Source organism: Lepisma saccharinum, chromosome 10, assembly GCF_977018435.1.
Source record: "Lepisma saccharinum chromosome 10, izLepSacc3.1, whole genome shotgun sequence".
Lineage (NCBI taxonomy): Eukaryota > Metazoa > Arthropoda > Insecta > Zygentoma > Lepismatidae > Lepisma > Lepisma saccharinum.
The window spans coordinates 86085020-86109049 of NC_139238.1; the positions used below are offsets into that span (position 1 = coordinate 86085020).

The window sequence follows — 24030 nt, forward strand, 5'->3', positions numbered from 1 at the left end:
GTCTCGTAGCGAATGCCAGGGAATGCTCTGTAGTATTATAATAAGCCCATCAATTATGTGAACACCCCCAAGATGTCATTGTCTCTACAAAATGCTGCTCACTCTAGGAGTGGTGTTTCACCACTCTTCATATTGGTAAAACAGCAGCCCCTTTATTTGCCAGATTTGGTACCTACAAACTACTTCTTTCCCCAAGGTGAAAGGTATTCAATTTGAAATGATAGCAGACACCCATGAAAATTTGTTTGGATACACATGTGCACAGGGGAGTGGATTAGTTCTGAGGAGGCAAGTCCAAAAGAAGTGGGCACAACTGTTTACTCATTATTTTAAAACAAGTCTTGCATAAAGACAGAAAAACTATCGAAAATAAAGATGAAACTGACCTTCCTAGCTCTGGTGCTATTTGAGCAGCAGCACAGAGATTGGACTTATTCCCTGTACCTAGTTGGCCGAAGCTATTAGCACCCCACACAAATAGAGCACCTTCGTCCGACAGTGCCATCGTATGAGCGTATCCACAAACGACTTTAGTGATAACCTTTCCTTGCAGATTTATCACTCTGCATGGATTGAGCTGATTAATGTTATTGCCTAATCCCAGCTGTCCATTCCCATTGTAGCCCCAGCCGTACACCTGCAGAATGAAATGAAAGGGTTTGAATCATGCTCCAAATAAGTGAAGAAAAATAAGAGACATACTTTTTGCCTCCTATTTACATTTCATTTTTTTTTTTATGAGCAAAGGTAATACAGAAATATTGGGAACATCCTAGAGAAAAATGTAATTTATTTTCAAACAGTTGAAAAATGTAAAAAATAGATGTGGTGGCCCTGCAAGCCCACCTCCCCCCCTCAGTAAGCTAGGGTTAAAATTGTAACTGAACCACTAGGCAATATGTGTCCACTGGGATGCTACATCATGTAATTTTTAGCTAGTTGTAAAATTTGTCACAAACCTGTAAACTCATAAGAGTCACTTCAAGTGAAATAGGTTAGCTGTAATTTGTAAAAACCCAAAAAAGCCAAACTTTCCTGTTTTTTCCCAAAAAAGCCTGCTTTTTATTCAAAAAGCTGCCTTTTTTGCAACTCTAGGTAAATTACAAGCTTGTGTTTATTTCAAACACAAATTTCTTAAAAATGTGTTTGTATTTTCCTTGTTTTTCATAGCTTTTGTGCTGCTCTTTGACTAATCATACCTAGACCAGGACCAAAAACCTAGAACCTTTAGAGGCAAAACAGAGTCTCAACATGCCCGTCACAAAGGAGCTATACAATTTATGATAATCAATATTATTTTGATATTAAATGGAAAATATCCCATGAAGGACTTGAATGGATCATTCACCTGATTCATTAATGTATTGACTGATACAGATAGAGAAATAATTGATTCATCCCATTCTTATGATCAATAAAGAGGACACCCACCTCGCCATTTTCAGTGACAGCTAGTGATGATGTTTGTCCGCAGGCAATTCCAACCACAACTTTCCCTCCAATACACGCAGAGACCTTTCTCGGCGTTGGCTGATTTGTACTCATGCCCGAGCCCACTTGGCCACAGTTGTTTTGGCCCCAAGCAAACACCTGAAAGATGGAACAAATATCTTAAGGAAAGACATGACAGATGCACATTTACAATATGTTAAAACTTGCTTATCCGCGAAACTGTTTTTCTTCGTTCTATCAATTTCAGTGGCCACTATCACCATCCTCGTTGGAACTTGCTGTACTACAGCATCTCTCTTTTCCCAATTATGAATACAATTTGTTCATACACAGCAACAAACATATGCTGAACTATTTATCTTTCAATTCACGATTCTTACAAGCACATAAACACAGTTTTTGATGTATCATTTCAGGAGAACACACTTCATCCTTCTCATGAAAGGAGTGTGTGTTCTGCAAAAACGTTGCATCAAAAATTGTTTACATGCTTGTAAGAACCGTAAACAACAGGAAAAATTCTATAATGCAAGCAATACGTACATACAAGAAAAATCATATGTTGAACTGCATTGCAATCATCCAACCAAAAAGTGTGGGGCATGAGGCTGCAAGGATTGATTGATTGATTTGCTTTATTTTACTTCGCTTCTTGTGCCACTTTTGGCTACTTTGCGAAGATGGGGATGAGTGATATGATGAAATTGATGAATCGACACTCACAAACATCCATGCCCACGTTGGGACTCCAACCCAGGACCCCTGGAGATGCAATGTGTTAACCACTCTGCCACAGAGGCCGGCGAGACTTCAAGGAGTATTCAAGTTAAAATGAAACTGTGCAAAGTACTCATTCCCTTATGCAAGGAACATACACCTGTAGATAAAATAATGAAATTAAAGCCTTGTGCCAACATGTTTAAGATTAGTAGAGGCATGCATATTTAGTTCTGATGGAAACACAAAGTGTGAAATAACACATTGTAATGTCCATTTTTGTTGTTTTTTAAAGGTGTGAGGTGCATTTTCCTACATGTTTTGTCATGAAATGATGCGAAAATCAACTGCAAAATGCGAAATAAACTCTGAAACACAAAATTTTGAGTTTGTTTACTGACGTGACACTTTCTGAAGTCTGATTTATCCTGTGAGTCATGGAAATCTTGATCTTTTATTCACCATACATATGTGGCTCTACTGATAAGTAACATAAATATGTATCGTACACAATATTACAATGATTAAAGGACAAGACATTGTACTTTTCTTAAACATGAAATTTTGACTATATTTACCAACACTGAATTATCATGTGACTCATATAAAATTTCAGAACACTCATTAACTCTGTAGCAAAATGTGTTTTATTTAAAAAGGAATAAACTTAAATAACACTCCAAGAAATACATAAATTAATACAAAATGTTTTATAGCAAAATTATTTACATTTGGTACAGTGAGTCTCATGTTTCAATACATGTAACTATTGTAACGCATGTTACCAACCACCGTGTAAGTGGTAATGCCGACATCTTGTAATCAAGGGTCCAGGGTTCGATACCCGATGGAGGCACATGGCACAGTGGTTCAGATCCCACTTTAAACTGTAGGTTCAGTCCAGATTAGCCTAACTGTGCATAAAAAGTGGACTTCAAACAGTAACTCAACAACATATATAGCTTAATTTCAACTGTTGAAAAAAGCCCAAGCTTATGTTTGCACAAATCAATAAAAGCATATATACTTTTTTTCAAATTATAATTTAAGCACAAATTTTCTCTACAAGCAATTTTTGCTGTCAGACACCATGAAGCTGAGATCTAAAGGTTTTACTCCACACATGAAATTTTGTTTTTTGTGCAAATTTGAAATCTTATTCACCATTATATACCGAAAACGGCATTTTATATACAGATTTTGAATCTGAAATGAACTCAGCTTTTGTATCGACATTTTTCTTTTTCCATCACAAATGTGTGTATTTAATCATGACATTTACTTGTAATATTTACCATGTGTTTTGCTAAACGTATCACTCTAATTATATTAAACAATTATTGTTTCTATACGTACCTCACCTTCACTTGTCAACGCCATGGAATGGTGGCTTCCACAGGCTACTTCTGTTACTTTTTTTCCAGTCAAATTTGGGCCAATAAGAGCTGGTGATAAAGCCTGCGTTGAGCAGCCGTTTCCTAGTTCACAGTAGCCGTTGTGTCCCCAGGAATACAACTCTCCGCTTTCAGTGAAAGCAAGCATGTGTGGGCCACTGCCATATGCAAATCCTACAATGGGGAGAGAAGTTAAGTTGTGCTATCAGATCGTATTTATGTAACAGTCATTAACAGCTAATAATAAAATGCAAGCAATTCTTCTTGAGGGTAACAGTTCTGATGGTTTATTGATTTTTCAAGTTTCATAGGAGAAAGACAAGGTATTGTATAAAAAGCTACACTAAATTTGAGTTGGTGTTTTAAATCCACTTCATGCACAGTAAGGCTTATCGGAACTGGGCCTACAGTTTAAAGTGGGATCCGAACCACTATGTGCCTCCACCTGGTATCAAACCTGGGACCCCTTGATTACAAGGCAATGAGGTACAGTAAATTTGAAACTTGGTGAAAGTAATTACTGCTGTTTGGATTTCCGAAAAGTGCAATTTATTGGTGAAACGAAGATGATAAAGGTACCTTATGCAAATATCCCTGCTTCCCATCAACAAGGCATTCCACAGACTACAAGGCTCGAAGGGTTGTTTTGCTTGAGACCAGCACCAACTACATAAGATGTTACAAGACTTATTGAAATTGTTGTAATGCTGAATGTCCTAAACCAGGCCTGCATAACCTAACAACGAAAGCATTTGGAGCAGTGGTTATCAACCTTTTTCAGTCTGGGACCCACCTTGAAGGATATTACACTTCATGGGACCCATAAGATGGGCACCTACAGAATTACTTCTAAGGGTGTGCACAGTAGCGAAGCGTAGTCTTATGAAGGAGGCAAGCAATGTTTCAGTACAGCAAAACATGCCGAGGGGAAAGATTCAAGGTTTATAGCCTCATTTAGCCAGTCGCTGGATCTGTCAAAATATCGTAATAAAGTGACTGTACTAAAAATAAACCATATGATCCGCAAACGTCACATTTACTTTTTAAAAAAAATCCAGGTAACGTTATTCATATGATATTAAACGTTTTGCATATGCGAACTTTCCGCATACGACTAAAGGGAGACGGAATTTCTTACTTACTTATTAGTACCTTTATTTGTTCATTATTATTTAATATGGTCAAACGGTGACCAAACCGATTTAGATAAAAAAAAATGGGAATCATTTGTTTATTTTACGCTACATGATGTAATTTAGTATTTTTGGGCACCCTAAAAACCGCATTGGAGTAACTTAAACACTAAATAAAAAGTTAAACACAAACAATAAAAAATTCATTTCAAAGCAAAGAAACACATGCATAGACGATGTACTCACCACAATAAATTTCAAACTCTTGGTCCATTGGACCCTTAGTGACGATATTCATACTCCATTCTTCTTTTCTTCTCTAGAAAATGTTTAAGCACACAATAGTAAAATTTAGTTTCATCCATTTTGAGTTCCTTTAATAGTTCCTTCTCAATGGACAAATGAGCAAGGGCTGACAACCTTTCCTGACCCATGCTGTTCCTGGTGAATGTCTTGATACGTTTCAGCGTTGAAAACCATCTTTCAACTGATGCTGTTGTGGCTGGTATAGTCAGTACTAGCAGACACAGTTTGTGGAGTTCGGGCATTACTTGTTGTAATTCGTTGTTTACAATGTACTTCAAGATGTCCTTTACACTCTTATTGCGGAAACAATCCCGAGAATAGGCAATACTGAGCTCGGTGTGCAACAAGGTTTTGTCAAAATGCTGGATGTACAGTTGCATAAGCGATGAGAAGGCAGTTTCTGGAAATGTAGCAGCATACATGCGAAATTTCCCGCTATCGAGCAATTCAACAAATCGTAGAGCCTCAAGGTTTTCAAAACGTGAAGACAGTTGGCTTATGATGTTGTCTATAACTTCACAATATATACGTTGGTACTGAGATTTTGTGTCGCCTACATTGTTCCTCTTCCTTCTCGGCTGTGGTACTCCTGCAATATCTATTGTCCTTGTATAAATTATGTCAAATTGTTCTCGTTTCTTGGTAATGTCACTTTTGACACTTTCAATTTCTTTGAGGCAAAATCCAATATCCATAGTTTTGGTTTGCAGCACATTAAATAAATATCCCGTCAAGGAAAATATTTCCCCAAACAAGAGAAGAAAAAAGTTGGTTTCGAAACTATCCAGGAATGCCAAGAAACCACCCGCAGAAGAAATTGTTTCACTGTCCCAGTCTTGTGCATTGCCAATAATGTCCTCAAACATTTCAATTATCTTCACTCTATTTTCGGACGTTTTTTGTACAAGCCGTTCACTGTAGTTCCACCTGGTCTGAACCACTTCAGGTAACCTTGCTTTAACTATATCGTCGAGAGCAGCATTTCTATTTGTCGAATGCGAAAAGAAAGAAGCAAGGCCACTTAGCGTCGAGAAAAACACTTTGCATTCACTAATGTTGCTCACTGTTTGAGAAAGTACTAAATTTAAGCAATGTGCAAAACAGTGAACAAATATTGCACTAGGGAAAATCTGTCTGACTCGTGCTTGTGTCCCCGAGAGATCCCCTGCCATTACAGCTGCCCCGTCGTATGTTTGATACACCAATTTTGATTCCCAGCCTACTTTTCGAATTGTTTCAACAACGTGGGCAGCAATTACAGCTGCAGTTCGGTTCCTGCTGACATCCTCCAACCCCCAGAAACGCTCAACAATTTTTCCTGACTTCGTCACGTAACGAAAGATCGTCGAAAGTTGCGATTTCCGTGATACGTCCGAGGATTCATCGATCATAATAGCTACGAACTTGGTTTCACTTACCTCGGCCTTAATTGCGTCCGTTATGACACCACTCGTGCTTTTAATAAGGTCATTCTGAATCTCACTTGACAAGCCAGTAAATGTTGTAGAATTCTCCAAATGACTTGCCAACAAAGTATCAAATTCTGCCAACATATTTACAAGTTCTACATAATTTCCACGGTTCAATGATGCCTCACTTTCAGTGTGTCCCCGGAATGATAATTCTTGACTACCAACAAAGGTTGTTACACTTGCAAGATGCTTTAAAATATCGTGATTTTGACGAACAACTTTGTTATGGCGCTCGATTGTTACTAGTCTGTGGTGATCCAGAGCAAAATCCACATGAGATTTTCCGAATTCCTTCAGAGTTAAAAATGCCCTTATGTGAGATTCTGCTTTTTCATGTCTCTGTAATGCATTGTGCACGTTATTCAGATCACAGTATCCCTCACTTGACCACACGGAGTTCGTCTTGTGCACGGCGAACAATACGCATGGCCAACAGTACAACCTACTGCGTGCTTCACAACCTGCTAGCCAAATAAACTTGTGGTACAAATTGCTTTGGAAATGTCGCACAAAGCCCCTTGGGCTAACTTGTTTTAAGTCCGGTAAATGCGGTGTTGGTCGACCCCCTTCCACGATTTTCATTTTAACACTTATCTCTCTCGAGCTAAACGAAGCAATTTTCAATTGCTCAATAATACACCCGCACTTCACATCAACCGTTCCTAAATATGCGTTCATTCCGATAAATTCACAGCACAAAGCACGAAGCAACAAACACTCACACTATTCCACGCGCTTTCCACAACTGCAAATGCAAGCATCCACACAAGATCACTTTGAAAATCTCTGAAACAACAAAGTGATACCAACCTATTTCCTTAATTTTATCCGTCACAAAGGAAAGATATATCAGTTTGGAGATAAAAATTACGCGGAGGAATCAGAATCATTTCAGCAGAACGAGTATGTACATTAATATTTAAGTAATAAAGTGTCATTCAATGGCGTGCACGGGGCGAAGGGGGGGGGGAGGGTGGATGGTAGACATAACCCCCTTTTGGCCCAGTAAATCTAAGAAAAAACGTCAAAGGAAGGAAAAGATGACAAAATGGGGACCGTAAAAAGACCCTGGGAACACCACTTGCGTCATAATAATAGAACTTAAAACATATTCGGGCCTCCCCGATGGCGCAGTGGTACTGGCATCGCCTTGTAATCAAGGGGTTCCGGGTTCGATACCCGGTGGAGGCACAAGTGTTTCAGATCCCATTTTAAACTGTAGGTCCAGTCCCGATTAGTCTTACTGTGCATAAAGTGGACTTAAAACAACAAATCAATCAATCAATCATTAAAACATATTCTTGTGCTCATAATATGCAGAATGTATACGATTTACTTCTATGCCATGTACAAATATCAGTAGATAGCTTTATTTTCACCCCAAGTTTTATTCAAAAGCAGTCAATTTATTGATTGTAAAATTTGTGAAAGAGCTCACTTGAATTACTGCGTAAATAATTTGGCAGTTGCAAACACTGGTAGCGGTCAACACTTCTGGCGTAATTTGAGCTGGACCGACCAGGAAGCAGGGTGCAGGACCAAGGTCCGTCCAATCTTCCCTCCCTCACTGAGAAAACTCTTCACGGGGGTGCAGAAATTCCACTGCCCCAACTCCCAATGTCAACTTTTTTTACGCGTTTTACATTTCGCGAAATCTAAAATAATTTGTAATATAATATGATATATATGGAATTTAGAACAGTGATAATAACTTCTTTTAGTTATTTTATGACTAACAATTATTATTATATTTGCGATCTTGTTTACGTGTTCATGAAGACAAATATTCTTTACTAGTTTTGGCTGGCAACATACCCATAGATGAATCCTTCTGCTTTCGGTTGAACTCGGCTATTTTCGGGAATCACGCAAGCTCGGAAAGCACAGCTTTTTGTAGAAGCTTTGTGGACGGGTTCCACCAGAATTTCACGCTTCGCCATGTGACTCCTTCGGAGGCCTTATTTTCCCGCAGAACGGCTGCAAGCATTGAGGCTGGTGCTTGCTACAGAGCTGCTGGGGGAGTTTGCAGCCACATTTTTTCGCGAAATCGAGTGCGATGGAAACTAAATACGGTTAGAACATTAAGTACATTAAATGATATTCGAATTATGCAAGCAGTGCTTGCATTGCTTGTACTATATCTTCGCCTCTGGGTGTGCACCCAGTTTATAATCATATTCTTGCTAACATCGAGTACGTTAAGAAGCACACTTTTATGCTTGCTTAAACAAATTACACATACTTCATTCTGGAAAAGTAAATATGAAATTTAAAATACTAATTTACTCTAGTCTAACATCTAACTAAACACACATACTGAAATTTAGAGATGCCGGTAAAAAGCAATGGTAGGGAGCGAATAACAGAAATGTAGAGTTTAGACTACGTACAACATGGGTTGAATTTAAATTGTTGAAACAATATCTCTTAGTTATTTAAACGTGATGAGTTTCTAAGACACAGTAAATAAATTTTAGAGCCGGAACTTTGCAACCCGGTAAACACCCCATCGGTACTCAGCAGTGGGTCGTGCCCCATAGGTTGAGAAACGATGATTTAGAGGCATTATTGGAATACTAAGAGCCCCAAACCTGACTTGCCTAATCTAATTATCTAATTATAATTCATTGATTGATTTGCTTTATTTTACTTCGCTTCTTGTGCCACTTTTGGCTAATTTACGAAGATGTAGATGAGTGATCATATGATGAAATAGATGAAGGAACACTAAAAAAATATATATACAGGCTGGAATTCGAACCCGGTCACGGGGGCCAGCTCGAAATCCCAACCCTAGATGGTAGAAGCCGTCCCCAACAAAAAAGCCGGCTTTGTGGAAGGGACGGCTTTTTTTTTGGGAAGAAAAAAAAACAGAAATTTTGGCTTTTTTGGCTCTACCAATTACAGCTAACCTATTTCACTTGAAGTTACTGTTCAGAGTTTACAAGTTTGTAGTGACATATTTTACAACTAGCTAAAATAAATTTACATGATGTAGCAGTAAAGAGGCAGATATTGGCCAATCCCAGTGGACACATATTGCATAGTGGTTCAGATACAATTTTAAACCTAGCTTACCGGGGAGGGTCTTGCAGGCAAAAAAACCTCTATTATTTATATTTTGCAACTGTTTGAAAATACATTACATTTCGTTTCCTAGGATGTCCCAAATATTTCATTATTATTTTTGTTTGTACAAACATAAATGTACTTAATGTAATTAGGACGCAAAATGCACTTTGTGGGCATATCAGGCGCCATCTTTGAATGTGTCTCACTCGAGACACTCATGCCAGTCACAGTGTGCAATTGGTTGGTTATAATGGTAATTATTGTAATTATCATATTTAATAAACAACTGCACTTCTGCAAACTAAAAAAACATTATTAAAAATTATTATGGATTTTCTGAGTTTTAGTGAATGATAAAATATATGTGAGAGACTCGTGAAATAATTGAATATTATTTTTTATTAATGATAGTAATTTTTGTATTTATTATAATTAATAAAAAACTGCACATACATAATCAGCAAAGGAAGCAGTGATTCAATAATAAAATGGCTTCTTGAAATTTAGTGATAAAACAAAGTGTGGCATGGGTAAGCTAGGGTTAAAACTAAACGTGAAGTCCTAATGAACACATCTGACCACGAAAATTGACTTAAAACAGGCTTTTACATGTTTGTGTCTCAATTTAAATGTTGATGTCATAAAATATGAAACAAATGTTAGTATTAAAATATTAGATGTTTCGGGACAATTGAAAATCTTTACTGTTCACAACACACATGTAGAAGTATACGTATTACGTGAATGTTGTTTAACGGAGCTTTGAGACGGAAGCGACACATGGCTCTTGGAAACCAACCCTTAGAAGTAAATGCAATCTTTCAAACCAACGCAACATAAGCTACAATTGTCCCTTGTCACATCATCTGAACAGTTTTCTCAGGGAACTTTCAGACCTAAACAACAAGTAACATGTGTCACTTGGAAGCAGTAATCCAGTAATCCATTCAACCTTTGGAACTGAAGTGCGACAATGAGCTAAACATGTCACCTGCATGTTGCTCAGGATATACTGTTTTCTCAATGGCATGCATCATTCACGGTTGCATCGGTCTGTTTTTCTTACATGCACGGTGAATGTTTTGATTTATACTGAAGAAGTCTGTGTCGCTTGTCATCTGTGACTTCAGTCTGAAAGCTCCTTCATCATGTCGCCTCAGTCTTGTTTGTGCATGTGTGGTGGATGCTTGCTTACAGACTGAAGGGGCCATGTCACTTGTCACTTCAATGTGACCCCCCCCCCCTCCCGCACTGTCATGTGTTGCTTCAGTCCGAATGTTCTCTATACTTAACAAGATTGTTAGCTACTTCATCAGAGATTAAGATTTAATTTAGCCTGTAAATCACAGAGAACAATTGCAAGTACTCTTGATGGAAAAGGACTGCTTTTTGATTTGTTCCTTTTATAATCATGAATGGGCCTCTGGAGTGGAATAAAGTAATGCTGTTTCCTTGTAATAAGAAGGGGTCTGAGGTTCAATCCTCAGTGGAGGCATAGTGCTCCGGATCTCATTTCAAACTGTAGGTCCACTCCAGATTTATTTCATAGATTTTCTTTGACCTGGGGAGGGCAATTATTTGCTTCTACTTCAGTTTTAGTGGCAGTGTTTCTCGACCGCCGCGACTACACGCTCGCCCGCGAGGTATCAGGTTTGCTTCTTGCAGAATGCAGAATGTTTTTTAAAGTTTCAAATTTTCAAGTTATTATCTTTGACATTTTACGCTTTTGGTAGATTTACAAAGAAAGGAATGTGGGTATGGGAGTTTTATCAGAAATGGACAAGTTGTTAGGAAACCTTTTTTACCATAGTATCACCTTACTCCTTGTTTTACTTCTATTTGACGCGGCTATGAAGTAATTTTGCTAGCCAAGGAGATAACCTGAGGAACGGAGCAGTTGACTCCCAAAACATAGTTTGGCATACTGTACATACTCACAAACCGTAAGTAAACTATATTTTGGTATTTCTAAATTACATTTTAAATACTTAATATTCTACTAAATGAGTAATTCGTACACGCGCAAGACATGCTTAAATTGTATTTTATATTTAGAAATTAGTGTATCTTTTACATTAGGGAGATAAAAGAAAACAATGGAACAGGAAAAATACTGCCAACTCCTGTGTTTTCATTGATTTGACACTTTTGTGAAAAAAGCCCAACCAAAAAAAGCTGTGGAAAAAAACAGTTTTTTTCCCAAAAAAACATTTTTCCCCCCAACCACTTCCAACACTAACCAAGACGACAGTAAACGAATGGTTGGATGCAAGAGAAGATTCAAACAGGAATATATGGAAGTGAAAAACCATTATCAAGCAAACATGCATTAAGTAATCGCCAAAGCTCTGAAGTGTGTGTTAACAGACATAAATAGAAATCAAACCATGAAAAAATGCCTGTGTATCATGATGAAATCTGAGTTAAATAATTGAAATTTGGGCCTTCTTGAGTGTGTACATTGATTGCCATACTTACAATTAAATTATAAAAACATGTAAATTACATTTTATACCGAAGCTGAGCCAACGCTAATACGGTGGAACCTCAATTTTACGTTCACCGATTTTACATTTTCCCACATCTTAAGTTTTTTTCAGCTTGGTTCCCCGAAAAACATAAAATCGAGGTTTACTGAATATCAGTATCAAGCAAATAATTGCTGGCATTTTTTCAGTCCGCAAAATGATGCATTGCACTTTCGCAAAGTCTATCCTCAAAATTATGCAAAATGTACAGTTCTCATTAATTTACACTAACAGTGTCATAAGTTGGCTCCACACTAAAATGCCACTTATTTTAATGTTCTCATGTATCAACTATAAATAATCTTATTAGCGATGTAGCAGATTAATTTGTACTCTATTGTTATTGGCCAATATAGGCATATAAGCAAAATTACTGATAACTTCACCAATCTGACATATCTATAAAAAGTCTATAAAGCAGTGCAAAAATCTTCCCTTTTGTTATTATTTTTAACTAAATACTAAATTTATGTCTTGTGTTGTAAAGTAAATGTCTAAATATGCACTTGAATTTTCAAATCAAAACAAGCGTGACCAGCCACTCCAAAACCATGATAAAATTCAAGTTTATTCCCAGTTTTCAAGGTGAAGTTTCCAAAAATTCAAGGGTACAGGCAGATGTTTTCTCTATTTCAAACTTACATACAAGGGGCATCCGGAAAGAAGTACTCGTTTTTGAATTTGAATTTAACATTTTGGGTGCGTCAGCACTAAGGCTATTTTGCACCCGTCACATTATACGGGGTCCTGCCCCTTACCATTACGCATAACAACTCTAACGTTGCATAACTAAAATCATAAAATATTAAAATCTTCTGACTTTCGTTAAAAGCTGAGGCTGTAAAGCTGAGGCTCATCACACATAAGGACAAAAGAACAGGCCAACACAAACAAAATTATACTGGCCATGGGGCCAGTCACCAGAGCCTCGTTAGTCTGCAGTCCAGGGTGTACTAAGGTGGAAGTGAGGTTGACATTTGGTTGTACTACATGGAAGGTCACCCCTTACACCCCTACTCATTTTTTAATTTAGAAAAAAAACTATCAAATATTTTTTGACAAAACTTTGTAATTGTTAACAATAAATTTAAACTACTTCTCTACATAGTCACCATGCACATTTAAGCATTTGTCATACCATGCGACAAGTTTTTGTAACCCAGCTTCATATTCCTCTGCCGCCAGTCCATTGAGAAAAGTAGTCACAACTTCTTTCAGTTCCCACTTTTCAATGCATTTTTGTGCTCATCAGCAAGGAAGCGAGGCACCCACTTTGCACAAATTTTCTCATACTTCAGATGATCTTTGAAAAATTCATGAAGAATTGTTCGTGAAACATCAGGGAACTGTTCACAGATTTCATCCAGTGTGATGTGCCGATCGTTCTTGATGCATTCGTCAACTGCACTCAGCAGTTCGTCCGTAATGACAGATGGGCATCCGGAACGTTCATCATCATTGATGCTCTTCCTCCCCAAGTTAAAGTTTCGACACCAGCGCCGAACAGACGACTCATCAATAACTTTGTCTCCATAAACCTCCTTTAATTGACGAATATCACATGGTCGCACATTCCTGGTCGCACATTCCTGGTGTTGAGAAATCTGATCAGAGCCCTAACTTCACAAGTGGCAGCGTTTTCAATTTTTTTGAACATTGTAAACACTCACAGAAACAATAACTACAATGACAGCGCTACGGAACTTTGGATACACTGAGCTGACAGTCACCTGAAGTCGTTTGACCTTGAGCGGCGCCTACTCGCATCACTAGCGCTCCACATGGCATGAACAGGTACTACTTTCCGGATGACCCTCGTATTACTGCCTCTCCTCTCCTCACCCACACACATACACAAATATATTAACAATATAAAGGTTTATGTGTTTCCAAAGTAACCAAAAACTATAATTCAATTCAAATAAACGGTATATATATTTAAAATATTTAATTTAAGGTGCGGAGTTTACATGTTCCACTTCACTTACTCAAGACTCGAAATACATCTACACATGAAGCTCACAAATGTTACGGGATATACTATCTACGAGAAATTGTTTATTGTGCAAGTATTTTGAACTCAAATTTACCTAATGAACTTCAAGAAATCTTATCTTGCAATAATCTTCCATCTGTCACATAGATTGTTCTAGAATGCACACTAACAAAGTAAACTGATTGAGAGAACTGGGTTTATTTTCCACACAGCATTCTTTTCCTTCCTCAATAAAAATAAAAGCTAAACTGTGAAAAACTTGTCTGAGGGCATTTCTAAACATGTTTACATGTCTGAGGGCATTTCTAAACATGTTTACATTCAATGGAATATGGATTAATAAAATTTGCAATTTTTCACATCTAATGAGAAAAATTCATGTAGAATTCACGTATAATTCCCAGAACAAATAATTCACACATAATTCCTGGTGAGCAGCCACCCTGAAAACCTTGCACCATGTGCCAATTTGTTAAGAGGACCAAAGCGTAAACAACCCAAAATAAGGCAAAGATTTTGAATCTCCCCAATCCTATGGAACATGTTCCAAAATGACAGGGGAATCTTAAATTTTACCCAACCCCACACCAATCCTGTGGTACTGAGATGTGAAAGGAACTTTGGTAAATTACACCCTCCTTGCTTCGCAGTTATCACACTCAATGGAATGAAGACATCTGACTGGTCTAGTATGTGAATGGGTACATCTTAGAACATGTGTGACCAATCAAAAGCTCAATGAGTGTCTTAGCACACAAGTAGCATTGGAGCTTTAATAGAAAAATGCCCATAGCTAAATCAACAGAAATGTACATGTGTATGTATTTAAAAAGCATTGTAACTATTCTGTATAAAAGCTGCACTTGCATACTCTTACCCAAGTAGCAAATGCACTGACAAATTATGAAGAAAAAAAATACATTTGTAGATAAACAAATCTTAATTAATAAAAATAGTCTTGATTTAAATCTCTGTACTGAGATTTACTTGAATCATTCTCCAATATCTTGTCAAAAATCTTCAATAAGATTTTTATTTATTATGGATAAGGCTTTGTTCTTCATAGTATTAAGCTGTGTAAGCCTTCAAATATTTAAAGTTGATAATTCACTTTTAATAAGTTTAATCATGATAAATATATTAATCATACTACAGCTGTGCTACTAAAGAACACTAATCTTGTCAATATAAACAATGAACATTATCTGTGCGCCAGGATGCTTATGGATACATATTACTTGGCTTTATGTCTTCAAAGATGGGATTTCTTGCATCACCACTAATGTAGTTCATATAAACAAAGGAATTAGGCTTTATTTGATGTCACAAGTCCTTCTTCTTGACATACAAATGACTTTAGTATTGTAGAACAAACCTTTCTACTATAATTGTTTAGTTTCAGGTTAAATAAGGAGCCTACAAAATATCAAGGTTCTGTTCTTTTTCTCCATTCATCACCAACCAGTTCAATGTTACCAGCTCCTCACAAATCATCACTAACAAGCATATCAAAAAAATACTGATGTTCAAATGTTTTATGCAAACATTTAATGTTAAGCATAAAGATTTGAACATTTTGTGAAACTGATTTAATACAAGCATTGAAGCAAAATACAAATATTTACATGTAATTAGACAAAATAATATTACAATTCCATGTATCCTGTCAAATTCTAATAACCGCTGACCATTTCTATACTGTGCAAAGATTATTGGTGCACGTATATACGTATCTTATCACATTTATATTGAAATACACAAGTTCCAATAAAATCTCTTGTACATTTCCAATATCTATAAATTTTCTTCCTAAAAAATATAAATGCATATTGAAATTTGATATCTCATGTAAAAATGATGTTATTCATAATTTCAACATCTTGCAATAGAAAGAAATATCAAAAATTGGATAATTTTATACCATGACATTAAAATATTGCAATTTGATAGTTTTCAGCCTAATATAAAATTTAGAAAATTTTTGAATCATAGTTTCCTTCATACTTATTTAAATACTTGAAAATATTCAAATATGACAGCTAGCTGTGTTGACCGTCATACACTACTCTCCTCAGATACACCATCATCACTCTTTGAACCACCATTCTGACTGATATTTACTAAATCTATTGTTTATAATACAGCACTTCCCACTGTATACGTGCTCTCTCTTCATGGTGGCCAATATTCATGATCAGAAATTGATAGAATATTATTGATTGGCTTGATTTATTTTACCTCACTTTTCTGCCACTTCTGGCTAATTGCAAAGATGAGGATGAGTGTTGATATGATGAAGGGACATTCACAACGAACACCAATGACTCCTAACTCCAGTATCGGAAGTGGCTGACCTTGATCACAAAACAGACAAAATGTATGGAGGAAGATAAACATTCCTGTCATCATGAGAAAACTTTTTGCATTAATTTCGCTTGAAAATAATACTTCCTGCAGTATAAATAATATCTTATCATGACTTTTGGCTCATGGTGTAGATTGGTATAACAAACAGCAAAACAGTTGAATCTCGATTTTACGTTTTTCAGGGGACCAAGCTGAAAAAAAAAAAACTTTTAAAGGTGGGAAATTGTAAAATCAGGGAAAGTAAAATTGGGGTTTCACTGTATATGTAAAAATTTGTTACAAATTTACTGATAAATACAAAATATACGAGGGCCACTATTTATATTTTGAGCCTTGGCAACACTGATTGAAGTTAGGCGCGATTTGACGTTTGCACAGAATCGTCTGGCATTATTGACCATAACGTACTTCAAATGTTTTGTCAATAGCTTCATTTGTGTTGTTTATGTTGCCTTGGAGATTGCGCAACAACAATAAAATGGAATTAACTCGTGAACAATTTCGTGCGATGATTTTTTATGATTTTCGACGTGGATTATCAAGACAAGAGTGAATCGATCAACTTACTTCCACATTTGGCAATGAAGCCCCATACTTTGCCACTGTGAAACGCTGGTATAAGAAATTTAATCGTGGCCGCCATTCGCTCACCGACGAGATTCGCGAAGGTCGTCCAAAATCAGTTGTTGTTCAAGAAAACATTGATGCTGTGCAAAACCTAATACTGCAAGATCGTCATGTGACATACTGTGAGATTGAGGCAACCATAGGCATTAGTTCCACCAGCATATATAAAATATTACATGATCATTTAGCTGTGAGAAAGGTATGTTCTCGTTGGATCCCACACAATTTGACAAAAACTCAAAAAGATGCTCGCGTCAATTGGTGCAAACAAATGCTCAATAAATACAATCGTGGTGCTTTAAAAGACGTATATAAGATTGTAACAGGTGACGAATCATGGATATATGCATATGAGCCGGAACGTAAACAGCAGTCGACTGTATGGGTGTTTCAAGATGAACCCAATCCAACAAAAGTTGTTCGCGCTCGAAGCACATCGAAACAAATGGTCGCCTGTTTTTTTCGGGAAAACTGGTCATGTGGCAACTGTGCCTTTAGAGGAACGTAGAACGGTGAACTCTGAATGGTACACAACAATTCGTTTGCCAGAGGTCTTCGGTCAAATACGGAAAACAAACAAACGCCGCCGGATCATTCTTCATCAAGACAATGCCAGCTGTCACACATCTCGTCTAACAACCGACTTTATGAACAGTCAAAAAATCGAATTGATGGGTCATCCGCCGTACAGTCCTGATTTGGCACCCAATGACTTCTTCTTGTTCCCGAATGTCAAGAATAAATTGCGTGGACAACGATTTTCGTCGGCGGAAGATGCCGTTGATGCGTTCAGAAACCATATTATGGAGGTGTCTCAAGAAGATTGGAAAAACTGCTTTGACAAATGGTTCGAACGAATGGAAAAGTGTATTGACCATAAAGGAGAATACTTCGAAAAACAATAAAGCAGTTTTCAATGCCAAATTCCTGTTTTTTCATTGTTAGGTTCAAAATATAAATAGTGACCCTCGTACCATTATCAGACAATACTGAAAGACAATTAATCTGTTCTGCCACAGTAAATAAATAAAAATTTTATAGCTCAAAGTACCTTTTACAGATTTTCCACAAAGGCCTTCAACCTTCTTAGGCAACAATGTGCTCATCATGTTTCCCAGTCCAAGGCATCCGGCTGCGTTAGAACCAATTGCAAAGACCTCATCGTCTTTCGTCACAACCATGGCTTCATTTCCTAAATTTCCTGTGAGAGAAACACAAAAACACATAATTTAATCTCAATGTGTACACAAAATTTAATAGGAAGAAATAAAAACATTAAAAAATATGAAGGCACTGTTTATACGAACTGATACATGTGATGCCAGCAGTGTGTACTGCGATCGCAATAATGCTGTAAGATGTATGGTTTCATGCGCTGCAAGGTAGGTAAATTGGGATTTGCCTAGCACCTGTTGTTGTAGTAGCCTCACACTTTGGATGATCATGCACAAATGCAGTCAGTTAAATTGGTTCTGTCATCAGCTTCTTGAAGCTTCAAGGTTTATTTCATGCACATGCACTCCTCACTGCTACACATATACTTCCGACAGAGTTGTCAGTCTCATTTTTTGTTTTTAGTCAGATCTCATAATCCCTTTGCCAAGGTGTAACATCCAATCCAAGAGAAAACCAGAACCATAAATCTAGGGGTGTAGTGTACACCGACAAAGAAAGGCTTCTTCGGAGTTGCCAAGCATCTTGCTACTCCCACCCCGCCCCTACAACAGGACATGGTGCAGGTGGACATTCTTCTCTTGCTCCCTTGAGCATTTTTCAAGACACGCGAAATATTAGGTTCAGTCCCTTCCTTTTTTTAACGTACTTGTCTTCATCCCTCCGTAATATACATGCCACTGTACAATGGAGTGACCATACCCAGAGGAGGGCTGGATGCTGACAGAAGAGAAGGAAGAAAATATGTGGCAACACTTTGACTGGCAACTGTGGCATGTGTTGTGGTTTCGACAGGAAGAGGGTTGAGGTAAGGACACTATACCGTGGTGAAATCTGTAACATGCAGCTTTAGAAACAATCCCCATATACTGTATAGTCAAAATTTCTATGAGGTGGGCCTTCCACTTCCTACGAAGACAATCAGGGATATAATTTCACAATCATGGCCGTATATATAGAAAAATAATGGGAGGTGTTAAATTTTCAGCAACACAAGGATAATAAAATGTTAAATACAATGTTAATAATAATAGTAATAACTATTGCTGTTAGCTCTCGTCTATATCACACTGAATCAATTTTAAAATAATAATATAATATATATAACGCGGTGGCTCAGTCGGTAACGTGTCTGACTACCATGCTAAAGGTACTGGGTTCAATCCCCGGCCGGATCAAATCCGGGAACTTTTCTAACGATGGAAGCGGCCCCAGCGCCCATCCAGCGTCGAATAACATGGGTACCTGGGGGAAATCCTGGGGAGTAAAGGCGGTCAGGCGTGTGATGCTGATCACATCACCCCCACTCACGACCTGATCAAGAAAGTGTGGGGCATTACCCCCACACTCCCTATACGCCTTCATGGCGTGGTGCTATGCACAGGGGAGCACTTTACCTTACTTTATATATAAATATATAATCATAATTTTATATTTGGCATGTGCAAAGATTCCAAAAAGTGATGATCCAATCCGTGCATCATGTATGTAATGTTTGCTATGAAAAGAATAAACATACGAAAACTGTCTACTGAAAAATGACATTTTGTGACTTCCCAAACAGTCTAGATATATCAATGTGCACCTATTAACAACAACACTATTATTCTTCATTATGTTTATTGTAGGAGTGCATATACCTATTTGCAACTTTTGAAAAATCTATCAAAATAGGTCTGAATTTTCATTTTCTGAGACCACATCCAATTAAATATTGCCAATTTACAGTACATCTCTTTTTTTTAAAAAAAAAAACCTCATGAAACATGCTGAGGTTATGAAAAAAATGCATTATTGTAATTGAGCAATACGTGACCAACCATTACAAATCAACAATAAATAAATTTTTCAAAAGGCTTGGAAGTAATTGTATAATAAAATGAAAAAATCAGGTGAAGCCAGGCCAGGCAGGCTCTGTAGCTCAGTGGTAGAGCATTGGCATGCTATGGCAGAGACCCAGGTTCGAGTCTTGGTCGAGCCTGCATTTCTCGCTTAAAAATCTATGTAGTACATATCCTGTCAGTGGCTTATTTAAAGTAAATTTTATACCTACAGAATGGTTTGTGGATATGGTAAGTGAATAAAAGATATAAAACCTTACCAAATACACATGCTATTTTAATTCTGGCAACAAACTCAGGTTCTAACAAGCTAAATATTGTCCAATTGCCAAAATCCATTTCAGCTGGAAATTATATTGTAACCTGAAAGAAAAAAAAGTTTAATTCTACCAAAGGTAACACACAACATAACATGTAAAAATTATGTATTGGGCAAAATAATAATTGATTAAGCATTTAATATTAGGGAATTAAATAGATATTGTTGTTATAAAGAATCTGTATATATCCACACAAAACCAGAACACAGGTGTAGACTAAACTAAAAATAATTCAGGCGGCAGCCCATTCTTCTCAGGAATCAGATTTATTTAATCAAATACGGGCTAAGATTTTGAAATATGATCTTAAAACAAGTTATTAATTAATACAAGATTGGATTGAAAGTAATTAATTCTGGTATGATTTTACAATACCGGACAATTCCCAGATTTATTTTGTATACTCACTAATTTAGACCTCTTAATCACGAATCTGCAGTTAAAATTTGGCACTCAGGTGTGGAACTTGCAAAATAAGTGTAGAAGGTTGTGATTTTACAATACAAAAAGGGCATAATAATTGAAATACTCACTAATTATGGAGTCCTGATGACGTATCTGCAGTTAAGATTTGGTGGTCACGTGTAGAAAATGTAAATTAACGTGTAGAAGTTGTAAAATAACGTTGTGAATAACCATGCTGATTCTCGATACATAAACAACGATGGGAGCCATTTTCTCATATGAACAAGTGACGTTCGCAATTTGTTACGTTGCGTTCAGTACCCAAGGTTGCTAAAGTGTTGTGCGATAAGTAAGACCCTCAGTTTTCCGTAAGTTTTGCTTTGGAAAAAGCCATTTTTTAGTTACTTTCGGTTTGGTAAATATTAATAATATGGGGGCATACATTCATATTTCGCATTCTCACTAATTTAGAACACTTGATCACGATTCTGTGGTTGAAATTTGTCGCTCAAGTTCTACGAAACTCACATTTTTTTAAGGTGCCTCGTCGCAATTAACATTAAACCCCTCTAACGATGCACGGCTAGCCCCACGAACCATTCTCGGATAGCCCACAAACCATGCACGACAAGGTTAGGTTAGGCAAACAGTTAAAATTTGGGGTCCTAGTAATATCAGGAATATATACAAGGTGTGGCAATAAAGTTTCCGGATTGATTTTCTTATTCATTTCAGGTCACGTCGATAACAAAAAGCTGGGTAGGATACTGACCAGTGGGCTATCCTCTGTCTGCACACAAACTTATACGCACATGCGTGGAACAGTCTGGCTGTAGCATTTGTTAGAAGCAGACTGTACATCTGCGCTCCGTCAGAAACATGTTAAGTTCGAAAGTGAAACAACGTGTTAATGTCACAAAACTTTGGAAATCCGCCACGGAAAGTTACAATTAGTTGAAAGAAATTTGTGTGGATCAGTGTTTATTTCGCACATGAGTTTGAGTAGTCTTAAAAGTTTAGAGAGGGTAGAGAAGGCGTCGGGGACGATCCACGATCAGGACGCCCTTGCTCTTCGAAAACTGAAGTCAGTATCGAGAATGTCGCTAAAATTGGTTGTTGATTGGGCGTCTGAAGGTCAGACTGTCAATCAGTTATATCATAAGAATGTTTTGGGGATCCTTCGTGAATGGGAGAGGAGGAGGACACCGGACATGTAGAAGAATGGCTCATGCATTCTTCATCAGGACAATGTGCCAATTCACAACGCACTATCTGTGAAGAAGTTTTTGGTAAAACACAACATTCCAGTGTTGGAATATCCACCGTACTCGCCGGAACTATCCCCGATCCCCGTGAGACTTTTTCTCTTCCCAAAAGTCAAGTCTGCACTAAAAGGAACACTGTTCGAGTCTGTGGACGCGGTGAAAGCCAAAGAGATGCGACTCTTGAACAGCATATCAAAAAATGACCTGCAACTCTGCTTCTAGCAGTGGGAGATCCTGGTGGAGCAGGGTAGGGATCGGGGACGGGGACGGGACTACACTGAAGGGTACAATATTTCGATTGTCTGATTTTCTTCAATAAAAGAGTTACATCATGAGTCCGGAAACTTTATTGCCACACCTCTTATTTCGTTCATTAAGTATTCGAAACACAAAATCTTGCAATAAATAATGAGCAATTGTGCATTGTCGGTTGCAATCACGGACCCCCTTATTTTGCAAGTTCCACACATGAGAGCCAAATTTTAACTGCAGATTCGTGATTAGGAGCCCTAAATTATTGAGAAGGCTATGCGAAATATGAACGAAATCGGGGAATTGTCCGGTATTGTAAAATCGCTCCTTAATTCTTGCACCAGAGTGGATTTCCTAAAGAAAGTTCTACCATTAACAGCATGAATGACTTGCAATACATTCTAATATATGGCCAACTCTAACATATCACTGCAGATTTTAAAATTCAGCTAGCAACAATGATACAATTTACAATGGCATGTATATTACTCTGATTTAATTATACATGTGATATAGAAAACACACACACATTAAAAAAAACTTACTGTACTAGTTCCTTAAAAAAAAAGTTGTGGAAATTTCCATAAGTGAACTCAAAATATTTACAAAATTACACCTGAATATGAAAATTAAGGTGCCAGTTGAAAATTATGAACTGGTATGGCAAACCATACCAGAACATATACATCAAATTTGTGGATAATTCATGAATGTGCCATTGTGCAATCAGCACATCATCAGATGTAGTAGCGAGGGTGGAGGGAATGAGCACTCATACAGGGAAATCCAAATTGCATCAAAATATATCAACCTGAAAACCATAATCTGTTTGGATTCATACTATTCAAGTACAATCACTTTTCAGTTATACAATGAATCTTGTCAATAAATTGACTAGATTGGCGTAACTGTAATATTAATCAAACTAAGAATAAATGTCTGATGAAGGCAGTGTGTGTTCTCCCAAATCATTACATCAAAAAATGTGTTTATGTGCTTGTAAGAGCTGTAAACTACAAGAGAAATAATGCAGATAAAAGTTGTGATGCTTTATTTTAGTGTTGAAAACAATTTTCTTTCTTACTTGAAAAATAAATATCACAAGTTCCACATAATGCTAAGTTACATCACATATCGTTTCTTTAAGACCAGGACTACATTGAAAAAATTGCTATTCGAAAAGTACATTTACTACTACTTAATGGTACTTGAAACTAAACATAATTTTTGTTCAGTGGCAACCCCCCTGCCCCCTACTTGTCATAAATATATATAATGGATAAAAGCAAAGAGGGCCAAAAGGGCTAAGTAAAAATCAAAGAAGGTAAAAGGAAACACTCACCGCACAGTAGAAAAATTCAAAATTTTCGTTAACTTAGTAGCATCATCGGTGTGAGGAGAAAGAGACGGAACCGGAAGTTGGGGCCCTGCAGACTACCTGGTGAAGCCAACCGCCAGCTGGCTGACCCCTCCACCTACAAACCCACCACAGTTGACCTATCTGCCGAACACCTCAACAAAATCCAGGACTTCATCCACACCCGCGGCCCCTCTGAAGGCCTGACAGCTCGTACCACAGCCATGTTAAACCTGACAATACCTGCACCCCCACCTTCTATCTATTGCCCAAAATTCACAAACTTGGCAACCCTGTTAGACCCATTGTGTCCAGCTATAACTCACCCACAGAAAGTATATCAGCCTTTGTTG

The 24030-nt window shown here is 37.4% G+C and overlaps 1 protein-coding gene across 4 annotated transcripts in view; it reads right to left on the minus strand.

Moving 5' to 3' along the window:
* LOC145994006 (RCC1 and BTB domain-containing protein 1-like) overlaps window positions 1-24030 on the minus strand; it is a 114947-nt gene that overhangs the window by 84851 nt on the left and 6066 nt on the right. For all 4 annotated transcript variants that reach the window (XM_083130071.1, XM_083130075.1, XM_083130074.1 and 1 more), the window contains exons 2-6: window positions 20339-20441; window positions 18116-18265; window positions 3526-3737; window positions 1432-1590; window positions 387-637 (exon numbers count right to left, since the gene is read on the minus strand). In XM_083130071.1, the coding sequence (XP_082986197.1) occupies window positions 387-637; window positions 1432-1590; window positions 3526-3737; window positions 18116-18265; window positions 20339-20417 (851 nt within the window). In that variant the 5' untranslated portion in view covers window positions 20418-20441. The remainder of the gene's footprint in view (window positions 1-386; window positions 638-1431; window positions 1591-3525; window positions 3738-18115; window positions 18266-20338; window positions 20442-24030) is intronic.